The sequence below is a fragment of the Chiroxiphia lanceolata genome, chromosome 16 (genome assembly GCF_009829145.1).
Source record: "Chiroxiphia lanceolata isolate bChiLan1 chromosome 16, bChiLan1.pri, whole genome shotgun sequence".
Classification (NCBI taxonomy): Eukaryota; Metazoa; Chordata; class Aves; order Passeriformes; family Pipridae; genus Chiroxiphia; species Chiroxiphia lanceolata.
The window spans coordinates 3,494,779-3,513,899 of record NC_045652.1 but is presented as its reverse complement, the minus strand read 5'-3'; the positions used below and the strand labels follow the sequence as shown (position 1 = coordinate 3,513,899).

Here is a 19,121-nt window from a genome sequence, read left to right as displayed (position 1 = left end):
TCCTCTTTCTATTCCTTAGTTCTGCCATCCTCTACCTGAATTGAGAGCACATTCCCTGCTCTTAAGAACTGGCACAGCTCCATTAAGGCCCAGTGCCATTAAAGTTTATGAAGCTCTGCCAATTTACATGGCAGAGAACTTGGCCTGTGGTTTGTTTAAAGGTTATAAGCTTTGCCTGCAAATATTACAATTCCCTGTGGAATTCAGCTATGCTTTAATTTATACAGCTGCCCATGTCAGCCAAAAAGTCTTTACTTCAAACTATCAATGGAATAGAACAAGGAAAATGTTACCCACATTTCTTTATTCTCATAGGTACCTAAGAAAGGAATTTTTATCACGTTCTTTTACATTGTACCTATGAAATTTCATCTTTTTCCCTTGCTGTTGTGAATTATTTTTGTTCAATACCAAGACAAAGAAAACCTTTTCCCCCAATTAGAGAAATAAAATAAAAGTAAGAAGTTTATTCACTCTGCTTTCCAATAAATCTACCCAGTGTAGATTTTCAGTGTGTAAATTGAATAACCAACTGCACCCTTGCTAACCTGGTTTAGAATCATTAGTCAAAAGAAAGAGAACAGTCCCCAAACAAGCTTCACTAAGCCTCAGGATGGAAGAAAAACTTTGTAAGAATAAGAAAAAAAGTTACTTTGAAATGGGTGGCTTCTTATTTTAAACAGCCAATGGTGAATACTAATGTCTGTTCAACTCAAACTTCCTTTTGATGTTTTTCTGTGGCTACACTCGTGTTGTTAACGATGTACTTCATAAACATGACAATTGTTGCCCAGGATTTTTCCCAGCATATGGCCATGGGATGCAGACAATTTTAATGGGAAGAGTAAAGCATGCAAAGGCCTTCTGAATGTTAATCCTTGCAGAAGGAAGAGATTTATCTTCAAACAAAGATCTGCTTAAATATGTTTGTGACAGCTGAGGAATTTATCTCCAATTCTTTTTGCCTGTGGTGTGCCACATTGCTATTTTTCCCATAGCAACATGCAAGAAGCAAACTAAGATGTCATATACATAATACAGAGATAAAAAATGACCCTATTTCCATGTCCATGTGATAAATGGAATGAAAGTTCAGTGAACACATATTTGCACATTAATTGAACTGCATGATTCTGTCCTGTTCAATCAAGTCACCACTGTATGTACCACAGGAAATTTTTTCCCCAAGAATCATTAAACCAACTTTATCGCTCAAACACATACACATTTTCACCTATTTATCTTCTTGCCTGGCCAAGATAGGAAAAAAAAGTTACCTCTGCGTATTCAAATGATTGAAAACATATACACAGGAATTTATATATTACTACATCACATCAACATAATGAGAATCTGAACTAAGTGTCACTGTTCACTGTAATAATCAGAGAACAAAGGTATTTGATCAACTTTCACAGCCTATAAATATTTAGGGGACATTTGGGCTTTGAGAATATTAAGTTTTTCCTCAGAAATCAAGTTTCCCTTGGCTGATTTAATCACCAAGATCAATATGGCACATCCACAGCTCTGACAGTGTGATACTCTTGAAATTCCCAACAAAAGGACTGAGAAAAGTGTGATTAATACAGCACCTCTAAAACCCGCATCAAAACCTGTTCAGATTCTCCCATAGGCAGTGAAAGCTTACATCATTCAGCAAGGCAAGGAAGTAAAGCAAGAAACAATCAATAAACAAAGTGCTCTTTCAGGTCAATACCAACCCTTCAGTGAGACGAGCTTATATTCACTTCTTTTGCCATCAAATTAATGGTGCACTTTACTGAAATATGTTCTGGAGACACATATCCATAAAAATATGTGTGTGTGTATGTACAGAAATAGAAAAGGTAGGCAGGATGGGGCACAGTTGTCATTATTAAATCTAATTAATTTCAGAAGTCTCTTAGGAATCCTGTCCCAACAGATCTGGGGAGGAGGTTCCTGAAGGTGATGTAATCTCTAGATCCTTGAGGGAAAATTTCCATTTCAGACTCTGTGGTCTATATCATTCCAAGAGCCACCTCAGCAGTTGTCGAGATCTGGGTACAAACAGCTCCCCTCTAAGAACTCACTGTGCACAGTGCAGGGACATCCAGCCTCAAAACACCAGGCTTAGGTCCCACTGTGTTCCTTAAACAGCTTTGGAATCCTCACCAAAGGCACTGAGCAGCATTTGGGTGGGAAAAGGAGAAAAGAGGAGCCAATGACAACTTCACAAACAGACCTCAAAAGAAAGATAGAGGCTCAAAAAATACCTCCCAAAAAAACCCCAACCACAACCAACCAACTAAAACCCCAAAATCCCTACCCCAGTTAAAAGACTGTTTCCAAACAAAGAGGCTTTATTAGGGAAGATTGTGCAACTTGAAATGAAGCAAATTGAAGTAAATGAATTAGTCCATGCACCATTTTTTACGCATATATTAAAAAAAAAAAATAAATCCAAGTCTAAAACCTGTGTAGGCAACAGAGTCTCAGTTATCAGAGCCACAGAAGAATCTCCATGGCATAGTAACCATAAAGATTTTAGTCAACAAATATTATGACCTTGCTTTGCAATCCCTCTCCTAGAAACACCATGACACATCTGGGCACCCTTCAAACTGTGCTGGGACAGCTGAAAAAGCACATTTTTAAGAGCTTACAATGCCCAAGCTTTTGTCACTAGAACTGAGTGAAGATAATTTATGTGTCCAAGTCCTTGCCAAACTGGATGACGGTTAATGCCAAGTACTTATTTAAAGAAATGCAAAATGAAGGCTAAAGTTCCAATCGTATATTTGGTAAGTGCTCTATTTAATAATATATAATCAGTAAATTAGTCAACTGGTTGTGTCTAAACTGATGTATTGCAGGATTCAATATATTTGGGGGTTTATTAAAGTTTGTAATTTCCATTCATTATCTTTTGTTGAACTACTTGCTTTTCAGTGGTTGAAGCTTCTGCTTCCACGACTAAAGTAGTCCCCAAACCATAAATTATATCCTACAGTTTTGACATCATTTATTTTCATACCATTATACATGCCAACCTTTTGACTACTCAAGATCAAAAGAGTTGCTCTCCAGGCTCATATTTCACTATAGCTCTCATATTTTATGCAGCAAATTAGGTTTTACAGTAGCAGCTACAGCGAGAATGTCTCTCACACTGCACAGCTTAAAATGACTGCAGAGGATTTCAGATTGAAGGAGCACAGTCCTAGAAATTCAGACCCAAGTAAAATATGGATGACAACATTTTATAATTCCTTCCCATCCGTTTTGTACAGTTTTTATACATATATATGTAACTGGGGTGGTTAAACCTCAAAACTATAAAAGGTACTCAGGATCCTGCCCTTGGTAGTGAAAGCTGGAGGGGGATCTCTCAAATCCTGAGGGAGGCAGGTATTTTATGTGTTCAGAGGGGGATGCACCCCAGTCACGTCCAAGGGTCACCTCCCAGGCACACACTGCCAGGAATTCCTGCTCTGCCACATTTGGAATGTCCAGATTAACTTGTCAAGATAATTGCTACAGCTGGGAGTTCCCATCACTGCCAATCAAGACTTTATTGGGTATCTGAAGACACAGGGAGGTGCTCAGCAGGATTTATGTGTGACATTGAATTACCCTGAGACACCTTTCAGTGGTAATTTAGACCCTTACTCAGCTTATACGATTGCAAAATACTTTTTAATGGGAATGATCAAACAGACATCATCAAAATAACAACTGTCATAACTGTTCAGTTAAAAATATTCTACAAGTAAAAATATTTTTAACATGTAATTCTTGATTTTACACTTATAAATATTCTTAATAATAAAGAACTATCAATGTATTGCAATTTTTTAAAAACAGTGATACCTATTTATACAAATTTGTGACAGCTTATGACTCAGCCAAATTTGAAGGGATTTCAGCAGATCAAAAAAAAAAATTATGATCTTACTGCAATAATTATCTTCTTGATAAATTCTAAAGTCCTACTACAAACTACAGAGACATTAATACTCTAAAAATAATCGTAATTATGATTATGAGTAAAGCTTTATGCTATATTTGCATAGAAATGTGGGTTTTTTTAAAATCCAAATATTTTCTTGCTCTAAATAAATTAAAGATACGAACATTAAAAAAAATACTGATGTAAACTTCTTTATTAGTCATCATGATTGATTGCTGCTACCTCAGCCCAGTTTTAGGGAAGAGGGAACATGCAGCTGGATAGGACTAACAAGGTTCAGTCAAATGCAGTGGCCGATGCAAAGTGTTGGTGCACCAGGAAAGGGAGAGGCTGGAATTCATTCAGTCATTCCTAAAAACAGCCTGAAAATAGAAATGGAAATGTCTCCTGCCCTGAGCACACACGTCCCCTGGAGTGATGGCACACCAGGTCCTTGCATGTTAAGTGTGCTTAGGAGAATAAAGTAGGACAGAGAGTCCGGGAAAATTGAATGACGTGTTTTTATCTACCATGGATTTTTAATACAACACCTGCGATTTACCCTGACAACATCCAACCAAGCATTCATGTTTCCCTAACTAAAGTTTCCATGGATATCATAGTTTTCTTGTAGAAATCAATCAGACAGCCAACAGGATTTAAAAATTACTCACAGAGCAGCAGAAAGAATTATGATTCTACCAGGAAGAGAGCACACTGCAAACTATCCAACTAGTAACAGTAGAACAATGTTGGTAGAGGCATATTTTCTGAGCAAGTTCTGCTATCTGTTTAAACACAATCCTTTTCAAAAATGAATGAGTTCATTCTGGCATTAAACACAGGCAACACAAGCAGTGTGCTCCTGCTGGCAGTGAACTGCCCAGCTCTGCCACAAGATTTTCTTCATTTCGCTTGAGCCAGCCAGTGTTTTATGTTTTACCTGCACAAGTGCCTCAGAGCTGGGAAATGGTGTGTGTGTCTTAGAACAGCTGGGACCAGTTCAACACTGGATGGGTGTACCCCAAAACTACGTATTCTATAGCCTTCCATGCCATTTCCCAGAAACTGGTATCAATAGACCATTTACACCCTCTGCCCAGAGCCTGACTCCTCAGGCTATAAACTGGGTGTTAAGAGGCCTGTAAGATACGAGGATGTTCCTGTCCTCACATCCTTTGTGGAGTTCCCCGCCCTGAGGGAAGTGCTGGGCATTCCTGCCTGAACTGGAGGATATATAATCTTGGAGTCTTGGGACTTTTTTAACCACTCGTGGGATCCAGAGGAAGACTGCAGACCACCACTCTCAACCAGACTGAGACCACCACTCTCGACTGGACTGCAACCACCACTTTTCAACCAGACTGCAACCATCCCTCTTGACTGGACTGCAATCACCACCCTTGACCAGACTGCACCAGCACTCTCACCAACAGGTTTTCCCCTCTCCTTTTACTTTGGACTCAGGGGCCCCAACAAACACCACTCTGTTCATGCCCCAGGGTGCTGGGTTATGCGTTTGGGTTTTGTGGGTTAAAACCAATTGTTTGTCTGTATAATCGTACTTACTGTATTATTTTATTAAATTGTTATTCTGACTTATAATCTCTCCTTTGAGTTGAGTTCATTTCCCCTGCTGGTTTACCTTTAAACCAGCACACACAGGCAACACAAGCAGTGTGCTCCTGCTGGCAGTGAACTGCCCAGCTCTGCCACACGGTTTTCTTCATTTCGCTCGAGCCAGCCAGTGTTTTATGTTTTACCTGCACAAGTGCCTCAGAGCTGGGAAATGGTGTGTGACGGGTGCCTGTCCATGAGCTGCAAGGCTGGGAGCCCAGCTGGGGATCCAGGGGTTGGTGTGAGGCCCAAACCCACAATAATATCAGCCCCAGAACCCCCCTGCACAGCGGATCTGCCCGAGACACCTCATGTGTCCATCACTCACGTCGCTCCCACCAACTGATTCCCACAGCACCACGAGCACACGGGATTTTTCATAAACATTTTACAAGCAAAAAAATCGATGAGAATTGTCTGTCTCTGTCCTGTCAGAGGATTTTTCTCCTCTCTCCACCCCCCTGCCCCTCACTGAGCAGCAAAGGGCGGCTGAAGGGAAAACACGGGTTGGCCTTTTCCAAGCCACGCTGCTCCCCAGGCCTGACCTATTCCTGCCATGGGAGGGAAGTGGGGGACTTAAAAATGACATTTCCTGATAATCAAGGACCTTATGGATCACAGCATAAATCAGTCACACTGTTGCTATCATTAGAGCCACAGTCTGCTCACCACTCTGCGGTTTTCTGTAAACTCTGATTTAATGCCCTCCTTGGCTTTGAGCTGATTTTGATTCCCGGTTTTATTGAGACATATAGGCAGCCTTTTCTTATGAGAGTAAAAAATAGGCTGCCTTGACATCCCTCACATAAAAGCAGGCAGAGAGCTAACACACAGTTATACTGAACTTGTATTTCAATCAGGCATGACCTCTCACTTCTCACAAGAAGGCCTTGAACTTCACTGTGTCATTTATTCAAATATTGCAGAGAAGAACGGGAACCACAAGCAGCTTTCTGTGCTCTATTTCAGTAACATCAATTGTTTCAGAAAGAGGAAAAGAAATAACGCTTTCCCCAACATAAAGATTATTTTTACTAACAGCTAATTAGAAAGAAGAACACTCTAGAAAATGACATAGTTTAGCAAGACATCTTTTGATGGGGAAAAATGTGCATACAAACAGCAATAAAAGGATTAGATGCTATATACCTGTATTAGAGAAAGCAGAACTGAAAAAAGGTCATTCTTCAAACCACATTGTTCCAGGGAATTACATGAAAAATTTATGATATTGTGTATAATTGTATTAGAGACTGTTCTCAGGCCCATTTTGTAATGACATTTCCAAGATCTGCTAAATTTTTTACAAGAAACCAGGGTAACTTCTGATTCAAATCTTCGTATTTGACTACCTATGCACAAGTTTCTCCCTTTTTAAGATGCCTCTAACTTGCATATTTACAAGACTATGACACTTCAAGACACAGTGCAGGCAGATTTGGCAATTATTTTTGGAAGGCTTTGCTGCCTACAGCTTTGACTCTGTCACTATTTGTTGCCCTTTTGTGTTAAAAGATGGAAGGAAGGTCTTGGGATCACTTGTCAGCTTCCTCTAGTTGAACTCGTTTCTCTACACCTGGTATGTGGCAATCAGCACTTGGAAAAAAAGAACCCTGACTGGTTTGTATCTTCCTAAACACAAACATGTTAATTTTCACCCAGACTTCATACAAAATTCAGTAAGGGAACACAGCTTTGTCATCTAAGAACAACAAAAAAAAAAGGAATAAACAAATTTCAAGACTACTTGGATCAACAGTTCAAGAACAACCAAGCAGCAGTTCTAATAAAAGATTTTAGAAAGCAAACACAAGCATTTTTTTATTCAAAAGCAGACTAGAGATCTTATGACACAAACCCTACAGCAGCAAACAACACAGGAGCTCTAATGAGAGAAGACATGATGCAAAGGTAAAGCCAGAACAAGAGGATTTGGGGGTTTATCTTTCTCAGAACTGTTCATGAAGACCCAAAATAAAAATAAAGTAAAGTCAGGCAAAACACAAAGCCACTTTTCTCAAACCTGAGGAAATGTTTTGTATGTCTTGTCATCCACACGGTTATTTAAGGTGTGTTGGCCTCAAAAATACACCAGAACTATGCTGTTATCCCTAATATACAGTGTGCTGTGTAGGACTCAGGAATAAATCTTGGGAAGTTTACCATTCCAAAGGAGTCATTTCCCTCAAGCTGAGAATTGCCCCTCATTAAAACAATCACCAGCCAGTTCTGCATGCCTATTATCTTTTTTAGTTGCTATTCTTGTGAGTTATTCCACTCAGTTCAGTCAGAGTATTTCCAAACAACACTAAGGCTCTGATTCAGGAAAGCACTTAATTATCCTTTACCTTCAATTAGGATTTTCCCTGTACTGGGGAACTTTGGCATTCCTTCTGAGTACTTACCTGAATGGAAGGAGCAGCATCAACCAATAACCTCTTACAGACAGATCTGCACCTACAAAGTCCACCGGCTGGAGCACAAACATCAGTGGATGAGCTCTTTTAAAGAACCACCAAATGTGTTGACTTAAGGTTTTCAAATGATTAAAGTACCAACAAACAAAGCAACTCAGCTGACTGACTCAGAAACTTGTAATATTCCCAGAATTTTATACACACAAGATAAAGAAGTACATGAGAATATATTACAAATAAATAAGGAAACGGACTTTATATAAGGGAGCAGAATCAGTAGTAGTACCTCTACAGTGACAAATCTCAGCCCCCAAAAATCCCATTACAAAACAAGAAACTGAAAGTGACTGTTTATTAGTGGGCTCTGCTGATATCAGAGCACCAAGCATTTAAAAAGTGCAACAGGGAAAAAACAGACACAAATCCTACTCCCCAAACTCCCTGAGACAAGCCAAGTATGCAATTGAATCAGACCAACTAAATTGAACACTAATATTACAGTCTTAATCTAAATAAAAATGAATAATCTCATGCTTTTGCAGTATGCAAGTGAACTTGTGTCCTTGTTCTTTGAAGTAACTAGCACAGTTTATCTATTCTCTTTAATAATGCAATTTAATTTACCAAAGGTTTGTATTAAAAATTTATCTGACTCCAGCAGTTAGAGTCACCTAGACATTTTGTCACAGTTAAACATTAGCTTTGGAGTACATCACAAATTCCCTACTGTGAGTCCGAGAACTGTTTCATATAGGAACACTCTGAGCCTCCAACTGACATTACATTTAAATGAGTCAGGGCCTGTGCAACGAATAAAAATATCTGTCACTTATTAAAAGTGCAGTGACTTGTTCAACAGCAACATTCAGATGAGACAAATGCAGTCTAACAGTTAGTGGTCACAAAGGACTGAGACTTTTGCTTTAGCAATCAGTTATTCAAAAGATACTCCAGTAATAATATTTTCACCTCTAAGAAGACCATTAGGCCATTCAAACCACATAAACTACTCCCACATCAATAGAAAAGCTGACAAAATAAATGAGAGTCCAAAATAACCAAGCTAAACTACAGCAATGTCAAGCACCCAAGGCAGGCAACATAAAATACCACCAATGTCACTCCAGCATTTAACAAGAACTCCCTGGTGTCATTCTGTCCCAAAAGAAAACTTCTCTTTGATATCCCAGGCTATTCCAGCAGCTCATGACATATGGTAGCAGAAAAGTGAGATGAGCCAGACATGGAGTTGGACAAAACACAGGGCAACCCCCAGAACCAACTCTGGAGCAGAAACAATACCAGCTTTGCAGAAATATGGAAGGGCATGGAGCAAAGTTCAGAAAACCACCTTCTGTGGGTGGGAAATTAAAGCACATGCTGAACAAACCTCTGATCTACACGGTTTCAATGCCATGGAAATCTTCAGAAAGACCTGCACAGTGACAAAACTTTCCTGGAAGGACTTTATCACCTTAAAAGTTGTTGTAACATGACCAGAATTCCAAAGATTGCCTCATTAAACACTAGGAGCAGCACAAAAGCCAAACTGAAGTAACTTCGATTTTCACCCCCCAAAGTGTAAGCGAGCTGGCCCCTCTGTCAAACCTGCAGACAGCTATTTAACATTCCACCAGGATAAGACAGGATTTCCTACCTCAGCTTTGCTGGCATCCAGCGTTGTCAAAACCTGAAAATTACAGGGAAAATGCATTAGTATTGATTCAACAAAACAGGAGTGGGATTAATTGGCTTTTGAGGTAACTGACATCAATTGGTTGTTGTGGCTTGAGGGAATAGAACTGAAGAGAACTGTCTTTCACACTGAGGAGACTGTTCACCTCTCCTGCCCATCAGAAGGCAAAGCCAGGTATAAATCAAGACCATGGCAATATTCAGGAATATTGGGTAAAAATTCAGCAACATCCCAAAACAGAACTGGAAAAGCACGTTCTTATTTTTACCAATTTTTAATTTATTTCTGAACAGAGATGATGAGTAATGCAACTATAAGCTATTCCAACACATCCACACAATTCCCAGGTTAGACTTTGAAAGCAAGCTGATTCAGTTCCATGGTGATGGAAGTAACAGAGTTTACAGACCACATTCCATCTAAAATGCGACAAAGAAAGGTTTGCCAGATTCTGTTGGGCACAGCTGTCTGGGTTTTGGCTGCACAGGAGCTGTGGGGGCTCCAGGTCTGACTTACAGCAACCCTGGGCACAAACAATGAGTTCTCTCTGCCAATCCAGGGTTACACTGAGCTCAGTTATGGTTGGTGTCTAAATCTAGAGAGTTACAAATTCAGCTACTATCACAGACTTGCACAAGATTTACTTCAGGTGTTACAGAAAATTGTCATTTATATTAAAATAACTGAGACACTTTAAATAGACACGGATACACTTTCATATTATAGGTCAAACAACACACAAGAAGTTAATAAGCTGTCATTAGGCTAAGAACAGGCTGTTAAACGGTGTTTGTAAAACAAAAAATCTTTGTTAGAACTTTATGTCACAATATTGTCACAACTTTAGAGGGTTGAAAACCCCTTAATAGTCTCCTCACAAATTCCAGACTGACAGGCAGCTATAATTCTGTCTGCAGGAGAAGAGATCTTCCTTTATGCTGGTGTTAATCATCACTTTTAAGGGACATCACCAATTCTCCCCAGCTCTCAGGAGCAGCAGAGGGAGTGACCAGCCGTGACTGTCTGAGGGAAGGGGAAGGAGAGCCCAGTGTTTATGGAACAGAGCTCAGCAAAGGAGACAATTTGTGTGCAGAGCTGCTGTTCAGTGGAAGGCGTCTGTGGATTCATCAAAAAGTTGCTTCAAAGGAATTTAGGAATGGAAATGAACTCCTGTCACATCACAACAGGGTACCTGCGATCACAAACAGTTATTTAATTTAACCTGATTCAAACCCAGGTTCAGCTCCATTTGAAACGTGCCACTAACGGGATTTTTGGAGCTGTTCAAGGATTTCTCTCGCACAAGCAGAAGTTAACTTATTTAAATTCCATTTATTTACAAACGACCTATCACCTTTTTTTGTTTTTCCTCTTCATTGACATTATTTAGTGTTAGCAGTTATTTTTCCTTCCCAACAAGAACCTCACGTAAAGTCACCACATCCATTCCCTGCCAGCATTCCATTAGGTCATTCTGGAAGTGTCCCCTCACAAGAAAGTCCTTCTACTAATAAACTCAGTAGAGTTACACTCTACTTACAATAATTTAATTATTTCCTGGAGGCAAGTGACTAAAAGCATGCATTGTAGAGGATGTACCCAAACCTAGCTTAACTTAAACCTCCAGAATTTGGAGTGGAGTTTCCTGAAGCTGCCATAAATCCTGCTCTAAACCATCTGTCAGAGGTGCCTGTCTCTCTCTATCAGCTGTGCAAGCAAAGTGAATAGAGCTGAACAGTGTGACTATTCCAGCCCAGGACTCACTAATGCCTTGCAAGGCAATTACTCTTCTATTTTAATAATTCACCTTACATGTCCAAAGGCTGTATTTCTCTTTTACACAGCTGTACTTTCCTGTTGCTTTACAATCATCCACTGGACAGCTGGACCACTGGACATTTGATGCCCTTATCTTTCTTCTCAAGAAGAAAGTCTGATAAATCCCTGTTCAGCAGTTGAATTCCAGTCAGTTCCTAGAAGCATGACCTTTTACTTGGTATTACTAACATTAATTCACTTTTATTTCCATCTGCTAGACCATCCATCTCTTCCTGGATTGCATACCCAGCTCTCCTATGTTAGCAATTCCTCCCAGCTTTACATTTTTATCAAATTTCATTAGCACATTCTTATGCCAAGCATACTGATGAAAAATTATCAAATGAAATGACAAATAACTCAATACAGGGACACTGCTAAGAGAAGCATTAAGTTGAGCAGTGCAGACACCAGCAGGGCAGGGTACCAGGCAGTCAGACTGGAGTTATCTTGGTGAAATACTTAAGTTATCCTAGAGAAAAACTTGAGCAGCCCAAGCTATACAGCTGAGAAAAACTGCTGCATAAAGGCTGGACACAGGGACATGAACATATCCTGGGTTATTTCTGAGAACTCCATAAAGTGATCCTCATACCAGAGGGATTATAATCTTTAATAGTGTGCTCATCACTATAAAAGTGGAGACAAAGATGGAGTGTTTCTATTTAAAATAATGACAGTCCTCAAGTTAATGTTTAATTAATAAACAGTAAAACACATTAATTTAATATTATGGGTCAAATAACACTCATGAAACTAATGAGCTGACTATTGTTAGTCTGTGAAGACCTGACAATTATCTTAAAGTTTTAACAGTGATTTTTATTTAAGTTTATGTATCTTAATGGAGTGAATTATCATCCTATTTGTGTGACTGATTTCTTCCCATCCCCTTCCCCCAGTCCCTGAAACTTGTAATTTCTAGGCCAGCAGCTGTGTCTTCTGTCATGTTTGAGAAGGGAGTGAATGAAGACATGAGCAGTATAACGTGTATGACACAGAACTGCAGCTCCAAGTCATTCTTTGCTGTAGGATTTTGAGGGAATGTCGGTGTGTCACCGTGTGATCACTCAATTAAATCCTCTCAGAAGGTATTGCCGGGTCTCAAGCTCCTTAAGCAGAGTAACCCACTGAGATCTGTGGCCAAGCCACCCCAGCCACAAAACAACTTATCCCCCCCCCCCCCATCCTGGGCAATCCTGGGTAAGGAAGTACATTTATTATATTTATGTCTTGATTGTTCCAGAAAGAGGGAGTGGGGACAAACGAAGGGGAGGAGCAGAGGGGAGAACTGGGGTGCACACGAGGCGCTGCCACCACTTATCGATGTTTTGTGGGGCTGGTGGTTTCCTTTGGAGATTATCCCACTGCAACAGCCCATTGCTGTGCCCCGTGGTTTGTGTGAAGTATGATATTCATTTCCTGGCTCCTGCTGTCCCCCTGACATTTCATGTACTGGTTAAGAACAGAGCAATTTCACCCAGAGAAATCACAGCTTGGCTGAGGGATCCCTGTCCTTCTCACAATAATCCCTCTGTGACACAACAAAACCACGGGTTTATATCACCTTCTCAAGGAAGCTGCAATTTATTTTCCTTGTGCTAAAAGCTCGGCGTGACTGACAGCAAAAAATCCTTACAAATGGCTTTTTTACTACTTCTGAAAAGTTGCACTCAATTCTGAACTTTCCATTCTACATAAGCAATCCCATGAATACTGACAAAAAAGGAGATATCCTGATAACTCTGCAAACACAGTGAAGTCTTTTAAACTATGTTTACTGCTTTTAGCATTTAGAAAGGTCTTATCTTGAGGTGCATAAATACATAGTTCCTCTCTCCAGGATGAATAGAGGACAATATTTGCCATTCTAAACCAGAATGCAAATAGTTCCAATTTCTTACATATCTCAAGCCAACACCTTACCAGAAAGAAATAAGGGAAACCTTCTTGAATAAAGAAAGCTCCTGAAATAGAAAACTGGAAAGCTCATTTAATGTCATTTTTGTTTTAAATATACATTAAATTCCCTTGTCAAAGTTTAAAGAGAGAAAAGGAGATAAAAATTGAAAGGTACATATTATGAGCCAGGATCCTCATCATTCCTGTGCCTAAAAGTTCAGAACCATTTCACTGAACTGTCCCATCCCATCCACATGTGAAGTCCTTTTTCTCTTACTCATTTTTTTAGAAATGAGATTTTCTTCCTAGTTTTTTCAGCTTCTCACATCAACATGTGCAATGTAAATGTACAATTTATAAATGTGCAATTACAATTTACAAATGTACAATTCCTGTACATTTTAAAAAACACAGGTTTTGCCTTTAATATCTTCCCCTTTTCCCAGGTGCCTATGGAATGAAAAAAGGGATTTAAAAAAAAATAACAGCAGGATTTAAAAAAAAATATGCTGCAAATAAACATTTAGAATAAGCTGAAGAAAACCATCTCCTGTACTTTGGACTTTGGAAATTTGTTTGGAATATTAAGCAAAGAGGATTTTGAGCATAAAGAAAATATAATGAGATTAAAATTGTCAATGACGAGGCAGAATTGGTTTTATTTCTTTTTTTTTCTCACCACTAATGTTAATAAAGTGACCTGAGAGCTATTTCCTTCAACAATTAAATATTCCAGAGAGTAATTTTATCAGAATACACAATTTGATGCCTGTAAAGCACCTCTCATGTTTTGTAGGGCTGTTAGAGGACAAACACAATTACTTTTCATGTCCTATGAGTGAACTTTTCTACAGCAACAAGTGGCACATGTGGCTGAACATGCAGATCATTCCAAACTCTGCCATGAGGGTTCAGAAAGGAGGAAACAATAAGGTACAGTCCTATTTAGAGACAGAACTTTCCTTCTTGAATACAAAAGATCTGAAAAGACTCTGTCACCCACACTCAGTGTCAACCAACCCCTCCACTGCTTAACTAGTCCTGAAAGTTCTGCACCAACACACCTACAAGGGAAATAATCAAGATTTGCACTGACAAGATCAAGGGCAGAAACCTGACAAGGTTCTGGGAATGTGCTGGCACTTACCTGAACAAATGGCAAATCCTGCTTTTAAAGGTTTGTCTCCCTGAGCTCAGGCAGCATTAAACATTACAATTTGATAATCACTGTGCTGCAACCTTTTATTAAATTCTGGATCCACCTGTGGCTTGGGATGGCTCTAAGATTGATTGCCCACCAGCTTCTCCCGTTTTTCATCAGCTGGAGCAGTCTCCAGCCTGGCTTCTCAGGATTCAGAACATATTTCTGATTGTGATTCACAGGCCAGGCCACTGAGCAGAATTTGAGCTGTTGGAGCTATTTGGCGACAGGTTTGCGAAGAAACCAACCTTATGCTGAGTATTCATCACTACCTCTGCACTCCATTGTGGGAATAATTACCTGCAGCATCACTGCTTTGCTGTGATAAACAACAGCAGGGGAACAGGAGGAAAAAAAAAGAAAAAAAACCCCAAATCAACAAGCCTACCCCCTTAGTAATATTGCAAGGTACTCTCTGGCACTTCAACTGTTGGCAAAATTAAAAAAATAAGCAAAACCATATTGTATTATTTCCCTTCCTAAAGCACTATGCCTTGGAAACACGAAATTCTAATGTATCTTGCCAAATTTAGTGAAGTAATCATGATAAATAGAGCTATAAATCTAAATTGTTCTTTTAACATATTTAAACATCTCCATCAAAAGCACCAAAAAATATGCATGCAGGAGAGATCACCTTCTTGCTAAAGCAGTTCTTCTTGCTAACTCATTAGTTTTCATTCACTTCCTTCTTGTTTCTAAAAGCAATCCTGGAAAGCAAATTAAAATTCACTTTTACATCCACACCCCTTAGACTGCCAAGTAACCCTTTATGTCCCATTATAAACCTGATCCTTAATGGTCACAAAAGCTCTGAGTGTCAGGATGGTGGAACATGATCCAAAACCTAAGTCATGTAGGCTACTTTTCTTCATTTGTGTTCATACTATTGTACTGACTCATGCTCAGATAAAATTCTAAACTAAAACTAATTTTTTTTCAATTGACATCTTGGATATTTTTTAAACTGGCTGTGAAGTCTTTAAGAGGTCTATTTATAGCAATTTGTCTCTTCACAACAGTAAACAAGCTGGACAAATTGAGGGCCTCTAGAATACAGAAGGAATTGGAACATGAAAATAAACACCTACATTTTTAAAAGCTTTAATTTTTAAAAGGTTTCATTTTTAAAAGCCACCTGTAGATTAAGGCAACTAATGAAGTCTATGTACACACACACATACATTTGAGAAGTTCCTGGGATATACTGAGGGCCAGCTCCCTGGGGCTTCCTCAGCACTAAACAATGTCCCATGGCTGTCACACATGACTGCCCATTAAAAAAATCCAATATATTAAAGACGTACATGAATGGAATATGCTGAGTGGAAAACAGGGGGAATCAGGACTCATATTTCATAGATAGGTATCTTTAATTAAGTTTTGCTCAGTTTATTTACTGCTTTGGATAGCAGCATTAGATTACTCCAAATTTATGTAAACTCAGGCAATGATTTTAGCAGCTGGTGAAAACTATATCTGCCCTTAGCTGGTTCCTAATAATATTTGTGCTGCTCAGCTAATATTGGCTGTTTAAGATCTTTCAACTAAACTTGCTATATAAATCAGTATGCAAAATGTGGAGTAGTTATCATGGAAAATTCACTCAATGTATGAAGTCTCAGTCATAATGTCATCTTTTTTAAAATTTCTGTAGGGTAACCTGAGTAAACTCAGCTAACTAAAAGGGAAGCAAGCCCCCAGAAATTTGTTTTAACTAATATGTACAATGATCTTCACGAAACATGCTTTATATTTGTGTGTCTGGTACAAAGCAGTTGGAAAACAACACGGTTTTCTCTTTGAAATTGGAATGCACTTTTACAAAGAAATCTGCACCGCACAGAACTTGCCAGAAGGCTCCTCTTTAATATTGGGAATAAATCCCATTACTCTTGTAATGAGATAATGAGAGAAAACATTAGTACATAAAAAGCCAACCATAAAAAATACCCAGGTTTTTATGTAGTGAAATACACAATCTTTGCTGTCCTTTTAAAAGGAAACTTAGGTCTCCTTTATCCATACTTTTAGCAAAATATCCACGTGTACTGCTGCACTATAACCTATGATAATCTTGGTAATTTCCATAAGTTCACCAAAACTAGGATTTCATACTTATTAGATGGTAGAAGTTCAGGAAAAATCCAGAGTGTAAATGCAATAAACTAAATCTGAAATTCAAGGTAAACAAAGCATTTTCAAGTAAACTGTCGAGCCGCTACAGCTTTTCCATGGGTTCTGGTATAAATGACATTAATGCTCCCTTGCTTAATTTAGCAAGGAAAAAAAAAATTAACCAGAGTATAAATATAAACAAAAAGACCTCTGGTGATTTTCTTTCACGTGTCAATAATTTTGCAAGGCTCCAGAGCACCGAGGCAGGAGCACAGAGCGAAAAGCCAGCGATGAAACGACTCCCTCGCCATCCCCGCCTCACAACAGCCAGCAGCACTATTAACACCATCCATTTCACCCAGGAGCAATAAACTCCCATTTTTTTTGGAATGTCCACATTATGCCAGAATAATATAAAAATAGATGATGAAGCAAAAAGGAGATAGATTTAGCCCTGGTGTCCTGCAGTAGCTGCCATAATTGCACAGCCAGCTCATTATAGAAAGTCAGTCCCTTGAGCCTCCCGTGTCCCAGTTAAGCGACAGTAATAGAAAGCAGCTGTATGAGGACATTAGGTCAGCAGAATCATTAGCCCCGAAAATTGCATCACCATCACTCCTCTGCAGCAGCCAGGCCTTCACACACCATCAGGCTCCTAAACAGCAGGTCAAACATGATGATGAACTTAACCTGCTAACTCCATTAACAGTGACCTGTGGCTCGGAGCTCCCAGGGAGCCCACACCTCTGGAAACTTCCAGGGGTTTAATGAATTTGGGCTGTCACCCTGTGCCCTCAGGTCCCCCCAGCCTGGGGTTAGACTGGGCACCAGGCAGAGCTGACTGGAGAAGTGCCCACAGGAGGGAATGTCCCATTACCTTCGGCTTCCTCAAGGTCTCATTGCCTCTGTCGGGATAAAGGCACCACCATAGCAGGGATGTCCCAGGTCTGCCCTCATGGGCCACGGGAAGGTGACTCTGCCAGAAGCCACCACCATAAACAGGGACATGTCCCATGCTTGCCAAGCTCATGGGCCACAGAAAGGTGACACTGCCAGCAGCCACTGCCAAGCAGTGACAGGTCTCAGGTTTGTCCAGCTCGTGTGCACACAGGAGCAGTGGGAGACACCTGAGTCCTGCCTGTGTGTGACGGAGCAGTTGCCTGGGTCAGCTCTCCCAGAGTCCACAGAATATTCTGAGTTGGAAGGGACCCACAAGGATCATCAGGTCCAAATCTGAAGTGAATGGCCCATACAGGGACTGACAGGAGCTGGGCAGTGGGAGGGGGTCACCAACCACCAGTATCAGTGGCCCCTTGGCCCCCCACCTGCTCTGACCTACAGGGTCAGAGATCCCCTCTGAAATCAATCATTCCAGGAACACATCCCCTCGGGAAGAGCAGTTGCCCCATTACATGTTCCCAGTTTTCAGGGGGGTTGGAGCTGTCTGTGGGTTTGAGGGACAGCAATGGGAAGCAGCAAAAAGCATGGGCCAGATCCTGGATTGACAGCCCTTGGCACGGCTGCACTGCTGCCAACTGCCAGGAGCTGGAGAACCAGCCTGGTACAGGCACAAATGCCCGTAATTCCAGGGGGACGTCCTGCCTCTTCCGTCATTTATCCACCTGTGCTCCGAGGCCGTGAGGCACAGAAATGAAGACTAAGCTCTTTGCCAGTGTTCCCATGTATTGTGATTAAAAAGAAGCCTGTGAAGGTTTCCTGAGCTCCGGGTTCTCATTCCCACCTTTCCCAGGGGCGAGTCTCCCCCGGCGCGTGCCCGTGGCGCTCGGGCAAAGCAAGGCCCCGCCTTCGCGGTCCTGATGAGTTTTGGCCGGGAAAGCAACAACCCCTCTATCAATGTCAAAGACTAAATAAGTTTGACTATATGCTGATGTTCTTCAAATTGTTTCTACTAGCAATAGTTCTGGATGGTTTGTTTTTGGGAAATTAATGATGATACACCAAGGTCGTTGTACCTCTGCTGTAGCGAACAGATGTTAACAGATTAGAGCCACCGTCCTGTGCTGCACTAGGGTAGAGCTGCTCCTGCTTGTCATTGCATGAGCTGAGGCAAAACCAGCCACACAAAACAGCCCAGCCTAATAAATTCAGTCTAAAATGCAAACATTTGAAGAAAAGAGCTCCTGCACTTTCAAAAGCCATTACTCTGTATCATCCTCATCAAAACACACCACTCTTTTTTTTTTTTTAAATCAACCCAGAGCTAGGAGAACAATAAGAAACCAAATCTTTTTTCATCTCAGCAGTACAGACCATTTTCAATGCCATTTGTAAGCTGCCTATTTATCCCTGACACTCACAGCTAGAGTATATCTCCAGATCATGTCGCTCTGTGAGGTAGAAATAATCAAGTATTTTTCCATCCTTTTGCTGAGAGGAGTCAGAGCTGGTTGTGCTTAT

General features: G+C 40.3%; 1 protein-coding gene across 13 annotated transcripts in view; it reads right to left on the bottom strand.

The window, feature by feature from the left end:
- The window catches only part of RBFOX1 (RNA binding fox-1 homolog 1), a 1,157,213-nt gene that overhangs the window by 879,180 nt on the left and 258,912 nt on the right, over positions 1–19,121 (bottom strand). For all 13 annotated transcript variants that reach the window (XM_032703684.1, XM_032703685.1, XM_032703682.1 and 10 more), the window contains exon 3: positions 9,626–9,658. In XM_032703684.1, coding sequence (XP_032559575.1) covers positions 9,626–9,658 — 33 coding nt within the window. The remainder of the gene's footprint in view (positions 1–9,625; positions 9,659–19,121) is intronic.